This window comes from Microtus pennsylvanicus, chromosome 6 (assembly GCF_037038515.1).
Source record: "Microtus pennsylvanicus isolate mMicPen1 chromosome 6, mMicPen1.hap1, whole genome shotgun sequence".
In the NCBI taxonomy this organism is placed as follows: domain Eukaryota; kingdom Metazoa; phylum Chordata; class Mammalia; order Rodentia; family Cricetidae; genus Microtus; species Microtus pennsylvanicus.
In genome coordinates, this window is record NC_134584.1 from 89,986,668 (window position 1) to 90,003,966 (window position 17,299).

Sequence of the window (17,299 nt, forward strand, 5' to 3'; positions counted from 1 at the left end):
ACTTCATAACTGTAAATTTGCTACTGTTATGAATCATAATGTAAATACACGAGATATCTCCTATTTGACCCCGTGGGGTTGTGACCCATAGGTTGAGAATCACTGCCTTAGAGCCTTCTTGCTTGCTTGCTTGCTTGCTTGCTTGCTTGCTTGGCCAACATGGCTCCAGAGAAAACAGGCTATGCAAAAGGTAAGAAAACATGCATGCTCCAAGTTAGTATGGTGCCCATACCACAGGCCATGACAGGTACCTCCTTTGGACATCTTTTGTGGTATGTTTGTTCTTGTCTTTTTTGTTGTTGTTGTTGGCCTGGCTTTAAATTTGATCTGTAACCCAGGTGGCCTTACACCTTCAATCCTCTTACATCAGCCTCCTCTGGGCTACGATGCCAGGCCTGCACCACCAAGCCCAGAATGCTGACATCACACCTTCTTTTTTTTTTTAAGTCTCTTAGCCTTGAGAGTAAGTCCTAGCTCTGAAGAACAACTTCTCCTGGGGCTCCTGGTAAAACAGGGTTTTTCATCCTGGGAGATCAAGGAAATTCAAGTTGCTCCAAACCTGAAGCTGAGTTGTGGGGAACTGACAGCCTCCAGCTTCCAACCAAGGCTGGCATGCATGTAGAGACAGGTTCTGTATAATCTGCTCCCTTTACCCCTTCAGAACGGGCCACAGCCTGAGGGCTCATGCTACAGGTCAAGGTGTCAATGACCCCCATAAGACAAAGCTGAGGTTCGGCCCAGTGTTCAGCCATCACATGGGGGTGTCCTCCAGGGACACTGAAACAACTTGGACACCATAGTGAGACCTGAGACAGTACAATTTAATGTGGGCCAAGGTTTTGGCATCTTTACTCCGAAGTCAAAAGCCAACTCACACAAACGGAGTGGTTGGAATCTAAAAATTCATTTGATCTACCAACCCAGGAGAGGTTTCTTTATGATCTATAAACGATGAGGGGGAAAAAAAACTAGAGGGCTGATCAGAGAGGAGCAAGGACAGCCAAAAGTCACACAGCAAGTTCCCAACCTTTGACCCTAGAGAGAGAATCAGACCTCACTAGGCCCCCAAGGCATGAACCATAGATGACCGAGACACAGATGCCTTCTCTGAAGTCGTCCTGCCAGGCCACCACCTACTGCCCACCTGGCGATCAGTCCCTCATTTTCTCCTGCTAATTAACTTGGATGGAAATGTCTTTAAAGTGAGGCTCAGGGCCCCCCACCCCTTCTGTGAACCAATTTCATCACAACGGAAACTGTGTTGCCAAAATGAGAAAAATGAGAATCCCCTCCTCCTCGGGCCCTCGCCCTTGAAGGCATCTTATTAGAGAAGGCCAGTTCTTAATTAACATTTTGATCTTTAATCCATTACCCATCCCTCTAATCCTGTTCAGAGGTGCGGCTGGCCCACTTCCGCAGGCAGTGAGTCCGGAACCCGGGCTCGCCACAGCTGGACGCCACCGACAGCTTCCATTCCCAGACACATGCTCTGCTCCAGGCGGGAGCCACAGCCAGGACGGGTGGGAGCCAGCTCTCCAGCCAGCTCAGTACAAACCCGGATGGCCACTGCAGACAGGAGTTCACTTCATTAACCCAGAGCCCCAGCTGTCCCCACTGGCCCTAGTACTCTTGGCTCTGAGGGGCTTCTTCAAAGAAATGATGTCCTTCCTAGCCCAGCTTAGCCCCTCCATCAATTTCCAGCCCATGGTCAATTCTGCAGCTACACCAAACATATCAAGACAGAGCTGACACAGCAGCCTCAGGCGTCAGAAAGCCCAGAACCTGCCCTATGACTTAAAAACTAGCTTGGGGACACAGCCACCCCTGCCCACCTCCAGAGACCATGTCCAACCTCACATTCAATGTTCACTGCTTCCCAAGTGGTGTGGCCTTCACAATGACAGGTGCCCAATGTATGCATGGGACCTGACCCCTCCAGATACAAATGCTCATAATCCACCACCCCAAAGTTCCTAGGAACCTCATCCTAATGGCAGTTCAACCCAAGTCCTGAGCAGTGGTCTTGAAGAGCCCTACATCTCAGTAAGGCTCCTCCAGGATCAGCTAGGTAGCTACCATCGTGGAGGGCCTATATCCTATCCTTGGCTCAGATTCTTCATTCCGGCATTCTGTGAGAGCTACCTACAGAGAGGCTGAGCTGACCACCTCCGTCCAACTCCCTGGCCCTTACACAGAAGTGGGTATCATCACCCTGTCTCCTGCTCATGCCCAGCTGGAAGGGCATTCCGACAAAGCCACCCAAGCACCTGACAATACCAGAAGAGATCAGCTTCGCACCATTACAGCTTGCTTACCTCCTCAGCCTGGCCCCTTGGGCTATCTGCTCCAGCCTCAGTAAAGAACCTTTGCTCCACAGGTTCACCTCAGCACCTGCCCTGGCCTTACTCCCCCTTTTCTCATGCAGAAGTCTCTGGCCACTCCCACCTACCTACCATATGTGGTCGTCATCTACTGACCACTTCAGAGCCACAAGCCATATGTCTAGTCACACAGTGACATCCCCAGCACTGCCTCTACTCTGCGTAGAAGAGCCTCGTCAGTCCCGCTCAGCACCCAGAACAAGGACAACGCGCAGTAGGTGTGCATTAACACTGGGGACTGCGGGTGTAAACACGCCTCTGGGGGCTGCGCCAGCAGTGACCGAGCTTCACATCCCATCAAGGAGACAACCTGGATCCATAGCATGACGTTCATACAGCATCCGCTGAACAGGTAGTCAGACATGAAGCAGAACTTCCTGCTGGTACATGTCCTGAGAAACTGTCCGTGCATGAACAAAGGCAAAACCCCTGCTGTGGAGGAGGAAGAGGAAACTATGGAGCCTACAGACCAGGGAGAAAGGGCAGTCAGCGTGTGGTCATCCACGGACTCCTAAGGACAGGATGAGGGCTCATATACAGAGTGAAACCCAGGAGCCATACAAACCATTGCCTGAAGAGGTGCAGAGCCCCCGCCTTCACAGGTTCAGTTCACAGTCGTCCTTAAGCTGCCTGCACTGCCCACACTGGGAGAAGCTAAGTATGCACTGATGACCTGGAAGTACAGCCACGCCACCCTCGGCAACTTAAAGAGAGGCGCCGTGTGTGCAGTAACACAGTTGGCTGCAGCTTGCGATGCAGCGGCTGGCCAGACCCCTGACATCTCTGAGCCTCGCACTTCCACATCCAGAATGCAACACTACCTATGGCCTGAGCGCGTCTACGAGGGTCCCGTGAAGGGTTGCCTGTGGCTTTGCTGGAGGAGGAAAGGGAGCAAGCCCGTGGACCTTGGAGGTGCACCGCAGAATTCCAATCTACCCTGGCAGCTCACGCAGACCCGCCCCAGGCCTCTGCAGAGCATGCTCAAAATGCCCATAGGATGCATGTAAACTGGAAGGTAGGGGTGGACCATGGGGGCATGGCCATCAGAGTGTCTGCCAGGGCCTCCATGGCCCTTCCGGAGGAGTAGGGCCCCTTCAAAGAAGGCAAATTGGTGACAGGTTCCCTAAGTTTGCCACCCCTCTTTCCTTTCCTCCACACTTGGGAGTTTCCTTCCTCCCTCCGAGAAAGATAGCCTCAGGATTCCCCCAGAAGGCTCACCATGGAGAGTCCACAGGGCACCAGCTAGCCAGAGGAAGTGGCCAGCAGCGGATCTCAAAAGCCAGGCCCAGATCCCTCTACAATAAGATAGTCAAGTGGGCCTCAGAGCTAGGTAGGGGCATAAGGTCCTATACCCCGGAGCTCTCTATCTCCTCTGTACCCACACGCCTTTGGCTGTGCCCCTCCCGGAAGTTGTATTCTAGCCACACACAGCAGGCAATAGGGTAGGAGGAGAGAGGACAGGCAGGTGTGGCGAGAGGCAAGTCCTCAGCCTGTCTGCGGCAAGCGTGGCCAGCAAGGCTTTGGGTGGGCAGGTGGGTGAGGTGCCTCCCAAAGGGCTGGGTTGAGCTGGACTTGCCGACGTCAACAGCTCCCAGCCCTGTACCCAGACTTCAGGAGCTGGACACAAAACACTGCTGTCATCGAGGGTCCTTAAGGCTCACAGAGGCCGGCTCGGGAAAAGTTGCTAAACTGCATTATGACCCTGCTTGGGATTGATATCCAGGACAAACATCGCAACCTCCAACAAAGGCTGTCTGCCAGCTCCCCGCATGGGTGGCATGGAAGCCTGAGCTACAGGATGCTCTAGTCCATGAGTGTCTTCCCAAGGTCAAGGAAAAACACTCACGCAGCGTATGTCCAATTGTGACTTGGTGGTGGCCACTGAGACGGTTGGTGGCTTCAATGACAGTGACAACCATGCTTCCTTCAACCCATTTCTCTCTTGTTCATCAACCCAAGCCTTATTATAAGTTTCCAACAAAGTTAGTCTCTTCCTCTACTATTTAGGCTGTCCAGTGAGGCACAGGCCACTCCCGCCTATCACAAATCACCAAGAGCCTTTAATAAGTGTCAGTTGAACACATACCATCTCCTCATACCGAGGCCGCAGGCAACGGCTCTGTGATCCCACTGGAGGTCAGGAAGTGTCCCAGGGAAGGAACAGTAACTGAGTCAGGTCTATTTTCCAAGGGCAGCTCCCAGGCGGTGCTGTCCGCTCACCAGCTCTCTCCCTATCCTGGCAGGCAGGAACCCCACTGCACCCTGACACCTCATGCAGCCCAGACACGTGCGGATGACATTGGTGCAAAGCTGATGACGGAAGCAAAGGCCCATGGGCTTCAGATCTGTGCCTTTGCGTCTTCAGGGCTCAGTCGCCCTCACCCTAACATTAACCAGAACCACAGCCTGGACACTAACGTCAAATCTAAACCCATCCAACCCATGTAAACTAACAACTATGGAAATTCTGCTGGCCTGGTCTCCACCCTGCACAGCCAGCATTCTGTTGCAAAGGCTGGGCCAGGTGGGCAGAGGATGCCTGGGCTCACACAGCTGAAGGAGGCATGTGGGGTCTGCTGCAGGGACTCAGCAGGGACAGGAGGCTGCCACACGCACATTGCAAAAAAAAAAAACCTGGGCAGAGTAGGCTGAGGCCATAAAAGCCCAGAAAATTGAAAAAGAGCATCATGTTGACCTTCCCCTCGCTGTGGCGATGGCTCTAGCCTTCAAGGGCCAGCCTAGGGGGTGGGGAAGATGCCCAGCCCTGCTTCCTGCCTGTTCCAGGCTGGCCAGGAGCCCTAGCGCCAGCACAGGAAATAACAGTGGCCCCCAGAGGCCGCCCAGGCAGGCCCAGCACCGGTCAGCCAAGGCTGCCCGGGAGGGAAGGAGGCCATTGTCAGCCTTTGTTTCAGTTTCCCCAGCACTACCCAGACTCCAAGAAGCCAGGGAGATGAGAAAACCTCCCCTCAGCAGCTGTCCAGCCTCCCAGTCTCAGCTCTGCAGACAAGTCTGCCAGGTCCCTGCGCTCTTAAAGAGGCAGGTGCAGGGTGAGAACTCAGCCATGTCAAAGCTGAAGGTGGCTGTGCACGGGACGAGATGGGCCAGGCAGTGAAACAAGCAGATGGGTAAGGGAGTCTGGCCAGCCCTGGGCCCAGCAGCAGGGAAGAGGGGCTGGGAGAAAGGGTCTAGACCCTGGTGGCAACAATAAAGAAAACGGAAAGTAAGGAGACCCTGCATACCCCAAACACACTGATATCCACCTGACCCGGAAAAGGGGCCAAGGGACCATCTGAAAAGTAGGCATCAGCTCCCCAAGCTAGCAAGCACAGCACTGTGGACAGGAGAGGAACCACTTGTCAGGCACATTCTTGCAGGTGTCTTTGTAGGTATGCATACACAGTTGAGCATGCATCTATGCATGCTACATGGAGGGGCATGTATGAACATGTACACACAGAGGAACATGCACACATGAATGTGCTGGTGGAATGTGCACACATGAATGTGCTGGTGCATCAGGGGAGATGTAGGCTGTATGTGCAATGCTCAACAGAACTCTCTCACTCACGCACAGTTCCTGGCAGGTTCTCACCTGTGACCAGTCACTACTGTGACATCATGAAGGCTGCCAGCACCTAGGGCAGGCACCTCACACCAAAGGAAGGGCACTGAGCCCCAGACTCAGCTCAGGCAGGAGCCCACCAGCTGTGAGGCAGCCCACGGATCTTTGCCACTCTAGACTCCAACGGCCATCTGTAGGGTTACATGCACAGGCTGTAGGTACCCTGCCTGGCACTGAGTGACTGTTCCTTGGACAACAGTTACTAACGAGTCAGCATTGTCTCAGATCTGCAAGTCTGAGGAGCACCAAGGCCCTGCACCCTGAGAAGAGTGACTACAAAAATCAGTATCTGAATGATGTGCTAACCACTACCAAGGAACAAGGACAGCCATCCATCCATTAAAGCAATCAAGATGCAGGATAGAGTGGGGGGGGGGGGCATAAGTTATGTAGATGCAGTGATAATATATGATGTTCTCAAAAATACTTTTTTTTTAAAAAGCATTCAAAAGGAGAATATGCAGTGTGGACAAACACAACTTCTCTGAGCAGGACAGGCTGGGCAAGCAGCTTATGTGTGCACATGCGCACCATGTACAGTCCTGTCGAGTAAGAGGACAAAAGCCAGAGCCCAGCATGCTGCCCTGCAGCCTACAGCTGATGCATTATGGGACCATGACTAGAAAGACCCAGAGGCTGATCCACAGTGTCCACCTAGGAAGCCAGGACCAGCCAGGCTGGGTTGACCTTGGCCATTTCCCACCAGGTGCTGGCTCTACCTCTCCACAGTTCATGCTAACCACGTCATGAGCACAGGACTCTGGCCTCATTCCAGGCCCTCTGCACCCCATGCTCCTCTGTACCCCAAGTAGGGTTGACAGAGCAGAGGTGGTTCTGAGGCCTGCCTAGGAACAAGAGTGAGGCTGAAGGGGCCCGGGGGCTGTGGTGAGAGGGAAAGGGATCTGAGCTACTCGCCACCCCAGCTCCAAGCTCAGAGCTAAGGTCCAATGCCTGCTTCGCCATGTGTGGGCCACGGCAAGAAAGAAGCAGTGGACACCAGCCCCTGGGGACTGAGCACTGCACATCGAGTCCCCCCTGAGCCCTCACTGCCATTCCCATTTTAAATGAGGAAATGGAAGGGCCTCAGGGAGATAAGAGTAACTCAAAAGTCACAAAGCTAGTGAGTAGCTGGAGTCTAAACCTAGACTTTGTTCTTCTCGGAGAGGACAAAAATCCAGCCCTAAAGTGCCCAGGGCAAATACAAAACAGGAAAGATACTGCTCTGGACCTTAGCAAACACTTCCTGCCCATTGCTGTGCCTAGGCTGGGGTCTGGAGCCAGAGAATGGGAGCAGTACCCTGGGAGCAACCAAGCTGGGATACAGTGGTGAGCTCTTCAGTCCAGCAGTGGCAGTAAGGACAGGAAGCAGGAGGCTGGCCCAGCGGCACTAAGGATGGTAAGAAACCATAGCATGGTCATCCTGGGAGGCTTCCTGGAGGAGGCGTGGCTTAGGCTGCTTCAAAAGACAAACAAGAATGGCACCGACTGAGGTCCCAGCAAGAGAAGAGGCTGGCGTCTGGTTGGATCAGTGGCATCTCTAGGACAGCGTCAGAACCACAATATCTCAGGCACGTCTGGCCCTGCCGAGCCACAGTCAGCATTCTGACAAGGATGCATGTCTGCTCACATGTTCAGGTACAGACAGTGATGGCACAAACTCCTCCAGGAGGCAGAGGCTTAGCAACAACCCACAAATGCATCATCACTACACATCCCACACACCTCTGAGGCTGGTCCTGTTCAATGACCAGGCTGACAGTCAACAAAGATCTACACTCTGGCCTCTGCGTCCCCCTGCAGGGTTCCCGGGTCTCTGGGAAGGGGTGATGACACAGAGGCGATGCCTTCCTGTAAGTGAGAGTCACCCGAGCTCGAAAAGAGTAGAAGCATCACCCCATCCCCCAATACACACCCTCTGGGGTCCCCTGAGAAGCCCACCATCGCCAAGTGGGAAAGTACTGCACACTGGTCTTCCCAGGCAGACAGATCTGAGCCCATGGACCAGCAGCAGCAGAGCACTGGCTGGGGCCATGTACCAAGCAGCAGGAGAATGCCCACATCTAGCTGGAAAGGGTAGAACAGAGCAAATCAAGCCCCAAGCTATGGAAGTGAAATAGCAGAGAAACAGAGCTTCAGGCTCCCTCCTTGTGCCAAGCTCCAGCGTGCCTGGCTACCAGCACATACATGCACACAGATACCTGAGCTCTGTATACATAGGTGCACACAGACCCCACAGAGGTAGTGCATCTGAGGGTGACCCAACAGGAGCCAAGAAGCTAAGAAGTACCCCATCCTCAGAGCTACACCATGTCTTGCCTTGTCCCAGGGAGCAGAACCAGGTAACACGGGCACAGAGGCACCAGGACCTCTTAGGGGTCTGAGCCAGGGAAGCAAGAACCTGGAGACACACACACTCACTCACACACACACAGAAGCAGGCAAACACACACGTGTGTGTGCCTGTGTGCACACATGGCAGATGCCCTACCTCATCTGACTACTCACCATGGTAACAGAGTGGCCCCCTCTCGGCTCCAGTCATCACCTGAAGACTTCTGAAGTCCCCCCCGTGCTGTTGGGAAGCAGGTCTAACAAAGGCCCCGCTCAGGCCAGCCCAGCCAGGGGGCCTTCCAGCCAACCAGCTGACGCATGCCCGCCATGCTCCCCTGGTGAGCTCAGGGCCACCATGTCTTCCTACCCAGCCTGCCTGGCTCCACTTAGCTCAACTCCCCACAGACTCCCCAGCCGAGCTAATGAGAAACTCCCCAGCTGGCCCTGTATAAAAACGCATTTCATAAGTCTTTAAAATGCTAGGAAATTCTACATCTCTTTAGTGAGACTTTCCTGTTCCTTGAAAATGTCCCCTGGTCCTCATCAAGAAGACGAGGGGAGGGGGACAGAGCACAAAAGGTGGGGTAACACCCTCCAGAGCAGCAGCGGGCTCCTCCTGGAGCCCACAAGGCCCTGGGGCAGCTTCCACCATGGGGCACAGCAAGGGAACTCCCAGCCAGTACCAGAGGGACAGCGTGGACCCCAGGGTAGGAAGCTCAAGGAGAGGAACCATATGGGGAAAGCGGGAAAGAATGGGAGCGTCAGTCTTGACTGCCTTGATTTGAGAACGGAGAGGGGAAAGTGAGCCTGGGTGTGGTGGCTCCTGCCTGTCCTTCCAGCCCTTGAGACGCTGAAGTGGGGGCCATAGCAGCTACAAGGCCACAGCTGAAAGCAGTGCAAAGCACCCCACACCTGAAGGCCAGCACCTGCGCCCTTCCTCGAGCAAGAATTAAGGTGGAAGTCCTTGAAGCTCTGTTTACTGGGAATGACCATGGAGCCTGCCCACTGTCACATCCACCCGTCCTTCACCCAAGTTGAAAATCCAGGATGTAAAGACCTGGAATGTGAACGGCATGAGTGGAAATTCTGGATGAAGGTGGGGTGGGGAGTGGAGGGGTTGCAATCACAGGCTCTGTGAAGCCCCTGGAATCAAACAGTTCACATTCTGACCAAACAGGACCAGAGTGGCTTCCATTCCCCACACCGTAAGGTCCACTCTTCCGGACTGTTCCCTTTTGAACCACCTAGCCAAAGACTGGAGGTGACAGACTGCAGGAAGTGGGGGCTGACCACACCCTACCCCTTACCAGAACAGGGCGAAAAGGAAATAAGAAGCTCTACATGCTTGTCCCCAAACGCCCAGAACGGATACTCAGCCCCTGCTGCTAACCTCACAGCCAGGCAGGTCCCAACCACGACATCCCCTCCTCCCCCCATGCCCGACACTTCAGTGTGGCAGGAGAGCCTGGAGAATGGTGAGGGAAAGTCTGGTGAGTGTGCCAGGACTCAGTTTTTCCAAAAGAAGGTCTCGACTGAGCAGGTATTTCCCAGGCAGCAGCCGAGGTTAGACCAGCTCTTGCAGGACTCTTCCAGTGACCTAGAAGCCCTGCACCAGCGCCAACCTGGTCTGTCACTGCATCTCTGGCCTTTCTACAGGGGAACAGCATTCTTACAGGCAGCTCTGCCATCTATGGGTGAGCTGTGAAGTTCGTGCATGAGCTGCCTGGATTCCAATCCCTGCTCTGCCGCTTCTGGCTGTGTGACCTGGAAGCAATCAGAAGTGTCTCTGAGCCTCATACCCAAAGGTGACAAGATCCGACTCAAGAGGCACCTACTACATAGCAGTAACGGCTTCTACCAGCCAGGATGAGACCGATGACCCGGCCAGAAGGCCTCCGACTCTGACCACAGGGCAGCATCAACAGCCGCCAGCTGCTGGGCCAGCACAATGGCTGATCACAGTGAGTGTGGTAAACCTCAAGCGTGTGCGTCACCATGCCAGAAGCAAATCTCCTATTCTGCCCAAGGAACATTAACCAGCAGATTCACCTTACCCCACCCTTCTCCAACCACGGTCACCCTCCAGACCTTCCTCCTTCGTCTCCACGGCTCCGGTGCACAGAAGTCATGTCAGAAGAAAGCATCGTGGACCCTGAACCCAGCTCAGAGAGGGCACCATCCAGGGACACCAAGGCGAGACAGTAACAGGAAGGTGAGCACCTCTGCCTCTGGGCTCAGACCCAGCGACAAGCTTGGAGACAAAGAAAGAGGCACACGCTTGGCTGCTTCCTCACAGCCACGCACCACAAAACTCACACACATCCTTACCAGAACTTTCCAATGGGCTTTCAGAAGAAAGAGGGGCCCTGGAGAGGGGAATGGGATCCCATCCACACTGGGATGGACAGGAAGGCAGGAGGAAGGGAGGATATGAGCATGAACACAGGTTCAAGGCTGGAGACCTGAACACCATTCCAAACACGCCCCTTATTACTTGCAGCCAGGCTGAGAGCGACTGATACAAAGAGTTTCTTTGGCCGAAACAATAATTTACAAGTTGTTCAAAATGAAACTGCTCCCTTCTCCTCAGCAGGACAACCGTAAAGGCTATGTCAAAACGGAAGACTCTCACACCTCTGGCAGGATTGTGAAAGGTGCAGCCGTTCTGCAGAACAGTCCAGGCCTCTCACCAAGTTCAATTCCCTGCTACTGTAGGACCCACCTGACCACTCCACCCACGGAGCTGAACGCAGGAGTCCAAACAGAAACTTGCACGAGAATATTAATGGCAGCACTGTGCACAGCAGCCAAAGATGGGAGCGCACAGCAAGAGTCCATAGACAGAGGGATGCTAAACAAAATGATGTCTACCTAGGCTGGGGATCTAATTCAGTCGTAAGGGACAAGTGCCACACAGCCTGTGTTGAGAATCACTATGTAGGTAAAAACACCCAGTCAGCAGACACTGTCCAGGGGCCAGCAGCTACGGGCAATGTCCAGAAAAGGCAAATCTAGAGGGAGGGATGGGTAGCTGAGCCACTACCCAGAATGTGAGAGGTGGAAGAGTAGGAAAAATAGTTTTAGAGGTAGAAGGCTTCTTTGGGGGGGGGGGTCATAGCTTACCCAATTGTGACAATGGTCCTACACATCTCTGAACATGAGAGCCACAAAAGTCCCCTTAAAAAAGTGAGTAAATATATCTCAAAGCTGCTTTTAAAACTGAGTTGCTATTTTAAAAAAATAAATCAACTTTTTATCCAAAAACTCAGCTCTCTGTGCTGTTTCTGCAGATCTCAGATGTCCTGCAGTTCCAGGCCCAGTGTCCCACAGCACAGCCAGCAGCTGGGTGACAGCTGCCTTCAGCAAGACCTGTATCATATCACCTACGAGCTCACTTGTTCTACCACCAGGAGCCTAAGGGGAGGAAAGACACTCTTGGCCGTAGTCCCCAGAAGCCTGGAAGAAGAGGAGGAGCTCTGGCTTAGTCACCTAGGAGTCTGGGGGAAGGGCTCTGCTGTGTCACCTAAGAGTGTAGGGGGAAGTGAGAGTTTGGACTGCATCCCCTAAGATTCTGGAAGGGAAAGAGGCCTCCCTCTGCCTGTGACCTCAGAGTCTAGGGGAGAAAGCGCTCTGGCTATGGCTATGGCTATGGCTCCCAGAAGTCTTTGTCATTACCAAAGATCACCCATGTTTCCAAGGAGTTCACACCTCACGCTGGCAAGCAAGCGCAGCTGAGATCATAAGCCCCTCTTGCAATCACACACATTCATTGTGGGTGCTCAGAGGCTATTAAGGTTCAAAACAGGTTCAGACTTCTTCAGACTAAAATGTCTGTTCAAATACATAACACACACAGCCCATGGACCACACAGAGCCCACACACAGCCCATACACAATACACACATAGCCTCCACACACTACACATGCAGAGCCCACACAGACCATATATATGTGTGTATATATACATATATATGCATATATAGATATATATATACACACACAGTACCAGACAAGACACAACCCAAACACACATCATATATGCACAAAACATACAAAGAACACACACAATATATACACAGAGTCCCAAACAAGACACAGCCCAAACACACATCATATATGCTCAAAACATACACAGAACACACACACACACTACACACGATTCATTGATCCGTACATATCAGATACACAGAGCCCCCAACACAATATACACAGAACCCAAAAAGACCATATGCACACACAATACACATAGCCCACACAACCATATACATACAGAGCTGCCATCACAAACAGCCACAACCACACACACTCACACCACATACACTACACATAAATAGCCCCTACATACACAGACAGCCTTCACATTAACGAAACCACACACACTACAAACAGCCCCCACACACCCTCAAGCACAGGCCTACACCCCATGTACACACTACACACAGATTTCATACATAGCCCCCACATACACTATATGCCATACTCAGTACATACACACTACACACACACACAAGACACATAAGTACACACATATTCTACATGTATCATAAACACGTCACACACACACAAATGCCATATCCTACACACTCAGATCACACACACACACTCATCACATACACACACCACACACACATACCACCATTTCCAACATCTCCTGAGTTTTGTGGGTATGAAAACCAAGATCTTAGCCTGGGGAGATGCCTCATCCAGTCAAGAGCCCCCATAAGCATTAGGACCCAAATTTGGATCTCCACGACCCAGGTAGAGCCAGATGGGCTTGGCAGCAGTCCTGTAATCCCAGCACTCACAAGAGGGAGACAAAATCTCCAAAGCAAGCTGCAGACTCAGACTAATCAAAACTACGCTCCAGGGAGAGACTCTGCTTCAATATATAAGGTGGAGAGGCATCGATAAAAACACCAGCTATCAGCTGCAGACCACATTCCCAAGCACACACACGCACACGTGCACACTCTCACACACATGCGCGCACATATACACGCACACACACACACTCCAGGATCACAATCACATAAGAAACTGTTCATTGAAAACCCCACACTGCTGACCCTCTGAACAGGGCTTCCCAGGGCTCTGCCTAACAGCAGGCCTGTGCTTGTCAGTCCAAAGGCAGGAGGCATCCCTCACCAGGTGGAGAACACTACATACCTTCCCATGCTATCGCCGCCAGGCAAGACCAGGTCCTCCTTCGTTGTCAGGTCCCAAATCAAGGACATAGAGGGAACAGGCCATCGGTCCCTAGGAGGGCTACAGGGTCCAACTAATGGGAGTCGGGGGAGGGCAGGGTTGACCACAGTGGACATCTCAACCTGGGTCTCTATCTGAGTCTTCTACCACACACCCAGAGCCAGGACACAAGGGGCAGCCGGATACCTTCTGCTCTGCTCCTCCTGGCCACCATGTGTTCCGGGGACCAGAATGAAGCCATGTCCCATAGGCAGGGACTATACTCTACCAGAGTACTCACAGTGCCACCGTCAAGTGTGCTTGGTTCTTCGCCTCCCTGCAATGTAGGCTAAGGATGGGTTGCTTACTCTGGGTACAAAAGATCAGGCTCAAGTCCCCACTGTACAGCGCTCTGGCCACTACACTGCTCAGCAGCCTTAATGACACCACCAACACCCTACCCCATCTGGAAAATGAGGACAGTGAGTCTCAGTAGCTTGTCAAGGGTAGTTGCGGGGGTGGGGGTAGGGGTCTGCTCCCCATATTCCTTAGTGAAACCTGTCTCCATTTGCTGGCGTAGTCAAGTGGCAACGTCTCAGTTTAATGACGATTACTAGACAAAGAAGCTTCATCTAGGTCATTGGCCCTGTCCTTCTCAGGTGACCCGAAAACCATCCCACAGAAAAATGACAGTATATACGCTGGAAAGAGTGTCCCATCACAGAGCTATCGCAATGAACCAACGGGTAAAGCATTCACTGTAACTGGCACACACTAAGTTACATGCCTAATAAACGTGTCATCACACACACAGAGGGCTGCTTGCTGCACTGCCTTCATCCTGTCCCAGGGTTAGAGCCAGCTCACAAGCTTGCACTCAGGGTCCCCAAGTTCCTTCATGGCCCAAGTCCAACAGAACTGGGAAGGAGAAACCCATGTCCTATTAAAAATCATCCCAACACACCAGAAGGCAGCAATGCATCCACAGCCAGCTCTGGCTTGTCCACATCAATTAGCAGGTGGCCCTATGTTCTCTGGAACCACAGAGCATGGTGGTCATGGAGTCCCTGGGCAGGGGGGGGGGGGTTTCACAGGGGCGCATGGTGCATGCTCTACTCCTGAATGGAAACTGGAAAATCCCACATCTCCCACCACTACTGGGAGCCCAGGAAGCCCAGAGACTGAAGGAGTCATAATGCAGGTGGCACTGAGCACTGGGAATGTCACCCTCCCTCCTGCATGCCAGAAGATGCCTCATTGACCTGAGCTGCAGTCTACGAACCTGATGCTCTCTTCACATCACAACCACTATCACACTGCTTCCCTCATACCCCAGCACTGTTCCCACCACGGGAGTGAGGACAGCAGACATGGACAAGGACGGCAGCCTTCTTCCAGTAGAGGGTGGGGCATGGCAGGTTCCTCTCAAAAGCCTGGCACAGCCTGAGTTCATTCACACACACACACACACTCTTAAGGGCAGGGTCCCTCTACATAACCCTAGCTGTCTTGGAACTCACTAAAGTAGACCAGGTTAGCCTCAAACTCACAGAGATCCACTTGCCTCTATCTAGGTGATAGGACTAAAAGCATGCCCAGCCCAGTCTTACTGTATTTCAGCAACCATAACGGATGCCTCTCTCCAGCACAAAATGAGACAAGGACATCACTAACCGATGATCACATCTCTGTTTCCCTCAAACTAGAACATCCCCATTGCTCATGCTTCCAACAAGTCTCCCCCATGGTGGGAGCCTCCATCACAAATAACAAGGGTAACAGACCATTCATAGACATTAAAAAAAAAAAAACCCACATCCAGGTAACCTAAGACTCCGTGAGCTCCAAACAGCACTCTGAGCTTCTGGGAAGGCACTAGGCCAGAAGCAGGGGGCCAGAAGATCAGGAGCCAGTTCTCAGTTGTTTGGAAGCCATCTTCAGGATTTTTGCTGGGGCACCGACGAGATGGTTCAACAGAAAAAGGTGCCTGCCACACAGCCTGGAGATCTGCCTTCAATATCCAGGACCCACACAAAGGTATAAAGCAACGGTTCTCGAACTGTGGGTTGCAACTCATGTGGAGGTCGAACAACCCTTTCACAGGGGTCACCAAAGACAGGTCTTTACATTACGATTCACAACAGGAGCAAAATTACAGCCATGACGTAGCAACCAAAATAATTTTACGGGTGGGGAGGTCACAACATGAGGAACTCTGTTAAGGGGTTGCAGCATTAGGAGGTTGAGAACCATGGGTATAAAGGGAAGAACAACTCCATGAAAGTGTCCTGCACAAAAAACACAAACACACTAATAACAATAAATTTAAAGACCTGCTGAATCTAAGTATTACAGTTTGTCAACTCAGTTTCTTCAGTTCAGTGAGCTCGCCTTAGAAGTCATACATGTATTCAAAGTCACAAACCACATGTGCAACTGTCAATGTTAAATACGTGTAGACCTGAAACGCGTACCCATCTTTGCTCCCTCTGGCCTCAGCTTCCACAACTGAAAGAGAAGACTGGATGTAAGGATTATCTGCTAGGTCTCGTCAGACGACACTGAACGGGCCTCGGGCGCTGCATGGATCTGGAGGTAACTATTCAGAACCCAGGGCTACACCTGGCACAAGGTGGCTAAGAGGGACAAAGAAAGGAAGCCTGTCACCTGCCAGACAGAGAACTGGGGCCCAATGCAAAGAAAATCTCTGGCTGAATGCAGAACTGGCACTCCAGAGCTCCATGGTGCCAAAGCCAGGTCCAGTCCTTGTGGGCTGCCTCAGAGGGTCACCAATGTGAAAAAACCCACCCATCAGCTGCTTCTGACAGCTGGGGAACAGCTGCAAGAAGAGAAAACCTGAGGTTGAAAACCATGGTCCCCAACAGTCACATCATCCAGCACCCCACAATGACACACATCCCAAAAACCCGAGCTTGCTCCCCCATTTTCTTCCCTCGAAGGCACGGTCTTGGGACTGACAGCCCATCCCAGGGGCAGTAGTGCAGGAATTCTTGTTTTCATCGGAGTTTCGATCCATTAAAGTGGCTTACATCGATGCACTTGGCAAGAACGTTAGTGGCATTCAGAGATGAAGATGCCATGCCTGGCAGTGAAGGGACTCACCACCCATCTAACTTGCCCAGACGATGGGACCATGGCCCTTGGGAGGAAAGGAGCGTACTTGTCTCCATATGGAATCGATTTTATCGGCCATATGGAATAAATATAGAATCGTGTTGCTTGGGGAAGTCTGGACTAGACACAGGAATGTGACATGAAAAATACCGTTTCTATAACCAGCTGGGTGGCTTTCTGAATCCCCAGGCCAGTCCCCCAAGCCCCCAGCAATGCTCGACCAGTCCCCCGGCTCTTACCTGCTGCCGCCACAGAGGAATCCCAGGCCAGCGAGAAGTCCGAGGCCTCCCCCTCTTCAACTGGAAGAGAAGAAAGAAGGGCTCTGAGTTTGGAAGCTGCACACAAAGGTCATGGGATAGGACATAAGAAAAGAGCACTGTGGCAATATATACATGCTGTCTGCCACCAAGGGGGGGAAGCACAAAGCCAACGACAAGGCGGCCTTTTTGGGTGCTGCAGAGAGGAAACCGTGATCAAAGCGGCTAGGGCATGTTTGAAGGGTAAAGTATGACCGTGCAAACATGAGGAACTGGGTTCAGGTCCCCAGAGTCCACACAAAGCTGGACACCATTTGTATCTGTAATCCAGGTGTTTTTATGGTAAGGCTGGAGACAAAGCTAGGAATCTCCAGAAGCACATACATCTG

General features: G+C 52.4%; 1 protein-coding gene across 4 annotated transcripts in view; it reads right to left on the bottom strand.

Annotated features, from left to right (window-relative positions):
- The window catches only part of Znf423 (zinc finger protein 423), a 299,505-nt gene that overhangs the window by 228,144 nt on the left and 54,062 nt on the right, over positions 1-17,299 (bottom strand). Inside the window, exon 2 of one of the 4 annotated variants that reach the window (XM_075976809.1) lies at positions 16,893-16,952. In XM_075976809.1, coding sequence (XP_075832924.1) covers positions 16,893-16,952 — 60 coding nt within the window. Of the gene's footprint in view, positions 1-10,388; positions 10,640-10,662; positions 10,745-16,892; positions 16,953-17,299 lie in introns of those variants that run through there. The other 3 variants (XM_075976812.1, XM_075976810.1, XM_075976813.1) reach the window with 3 other exon arrangements.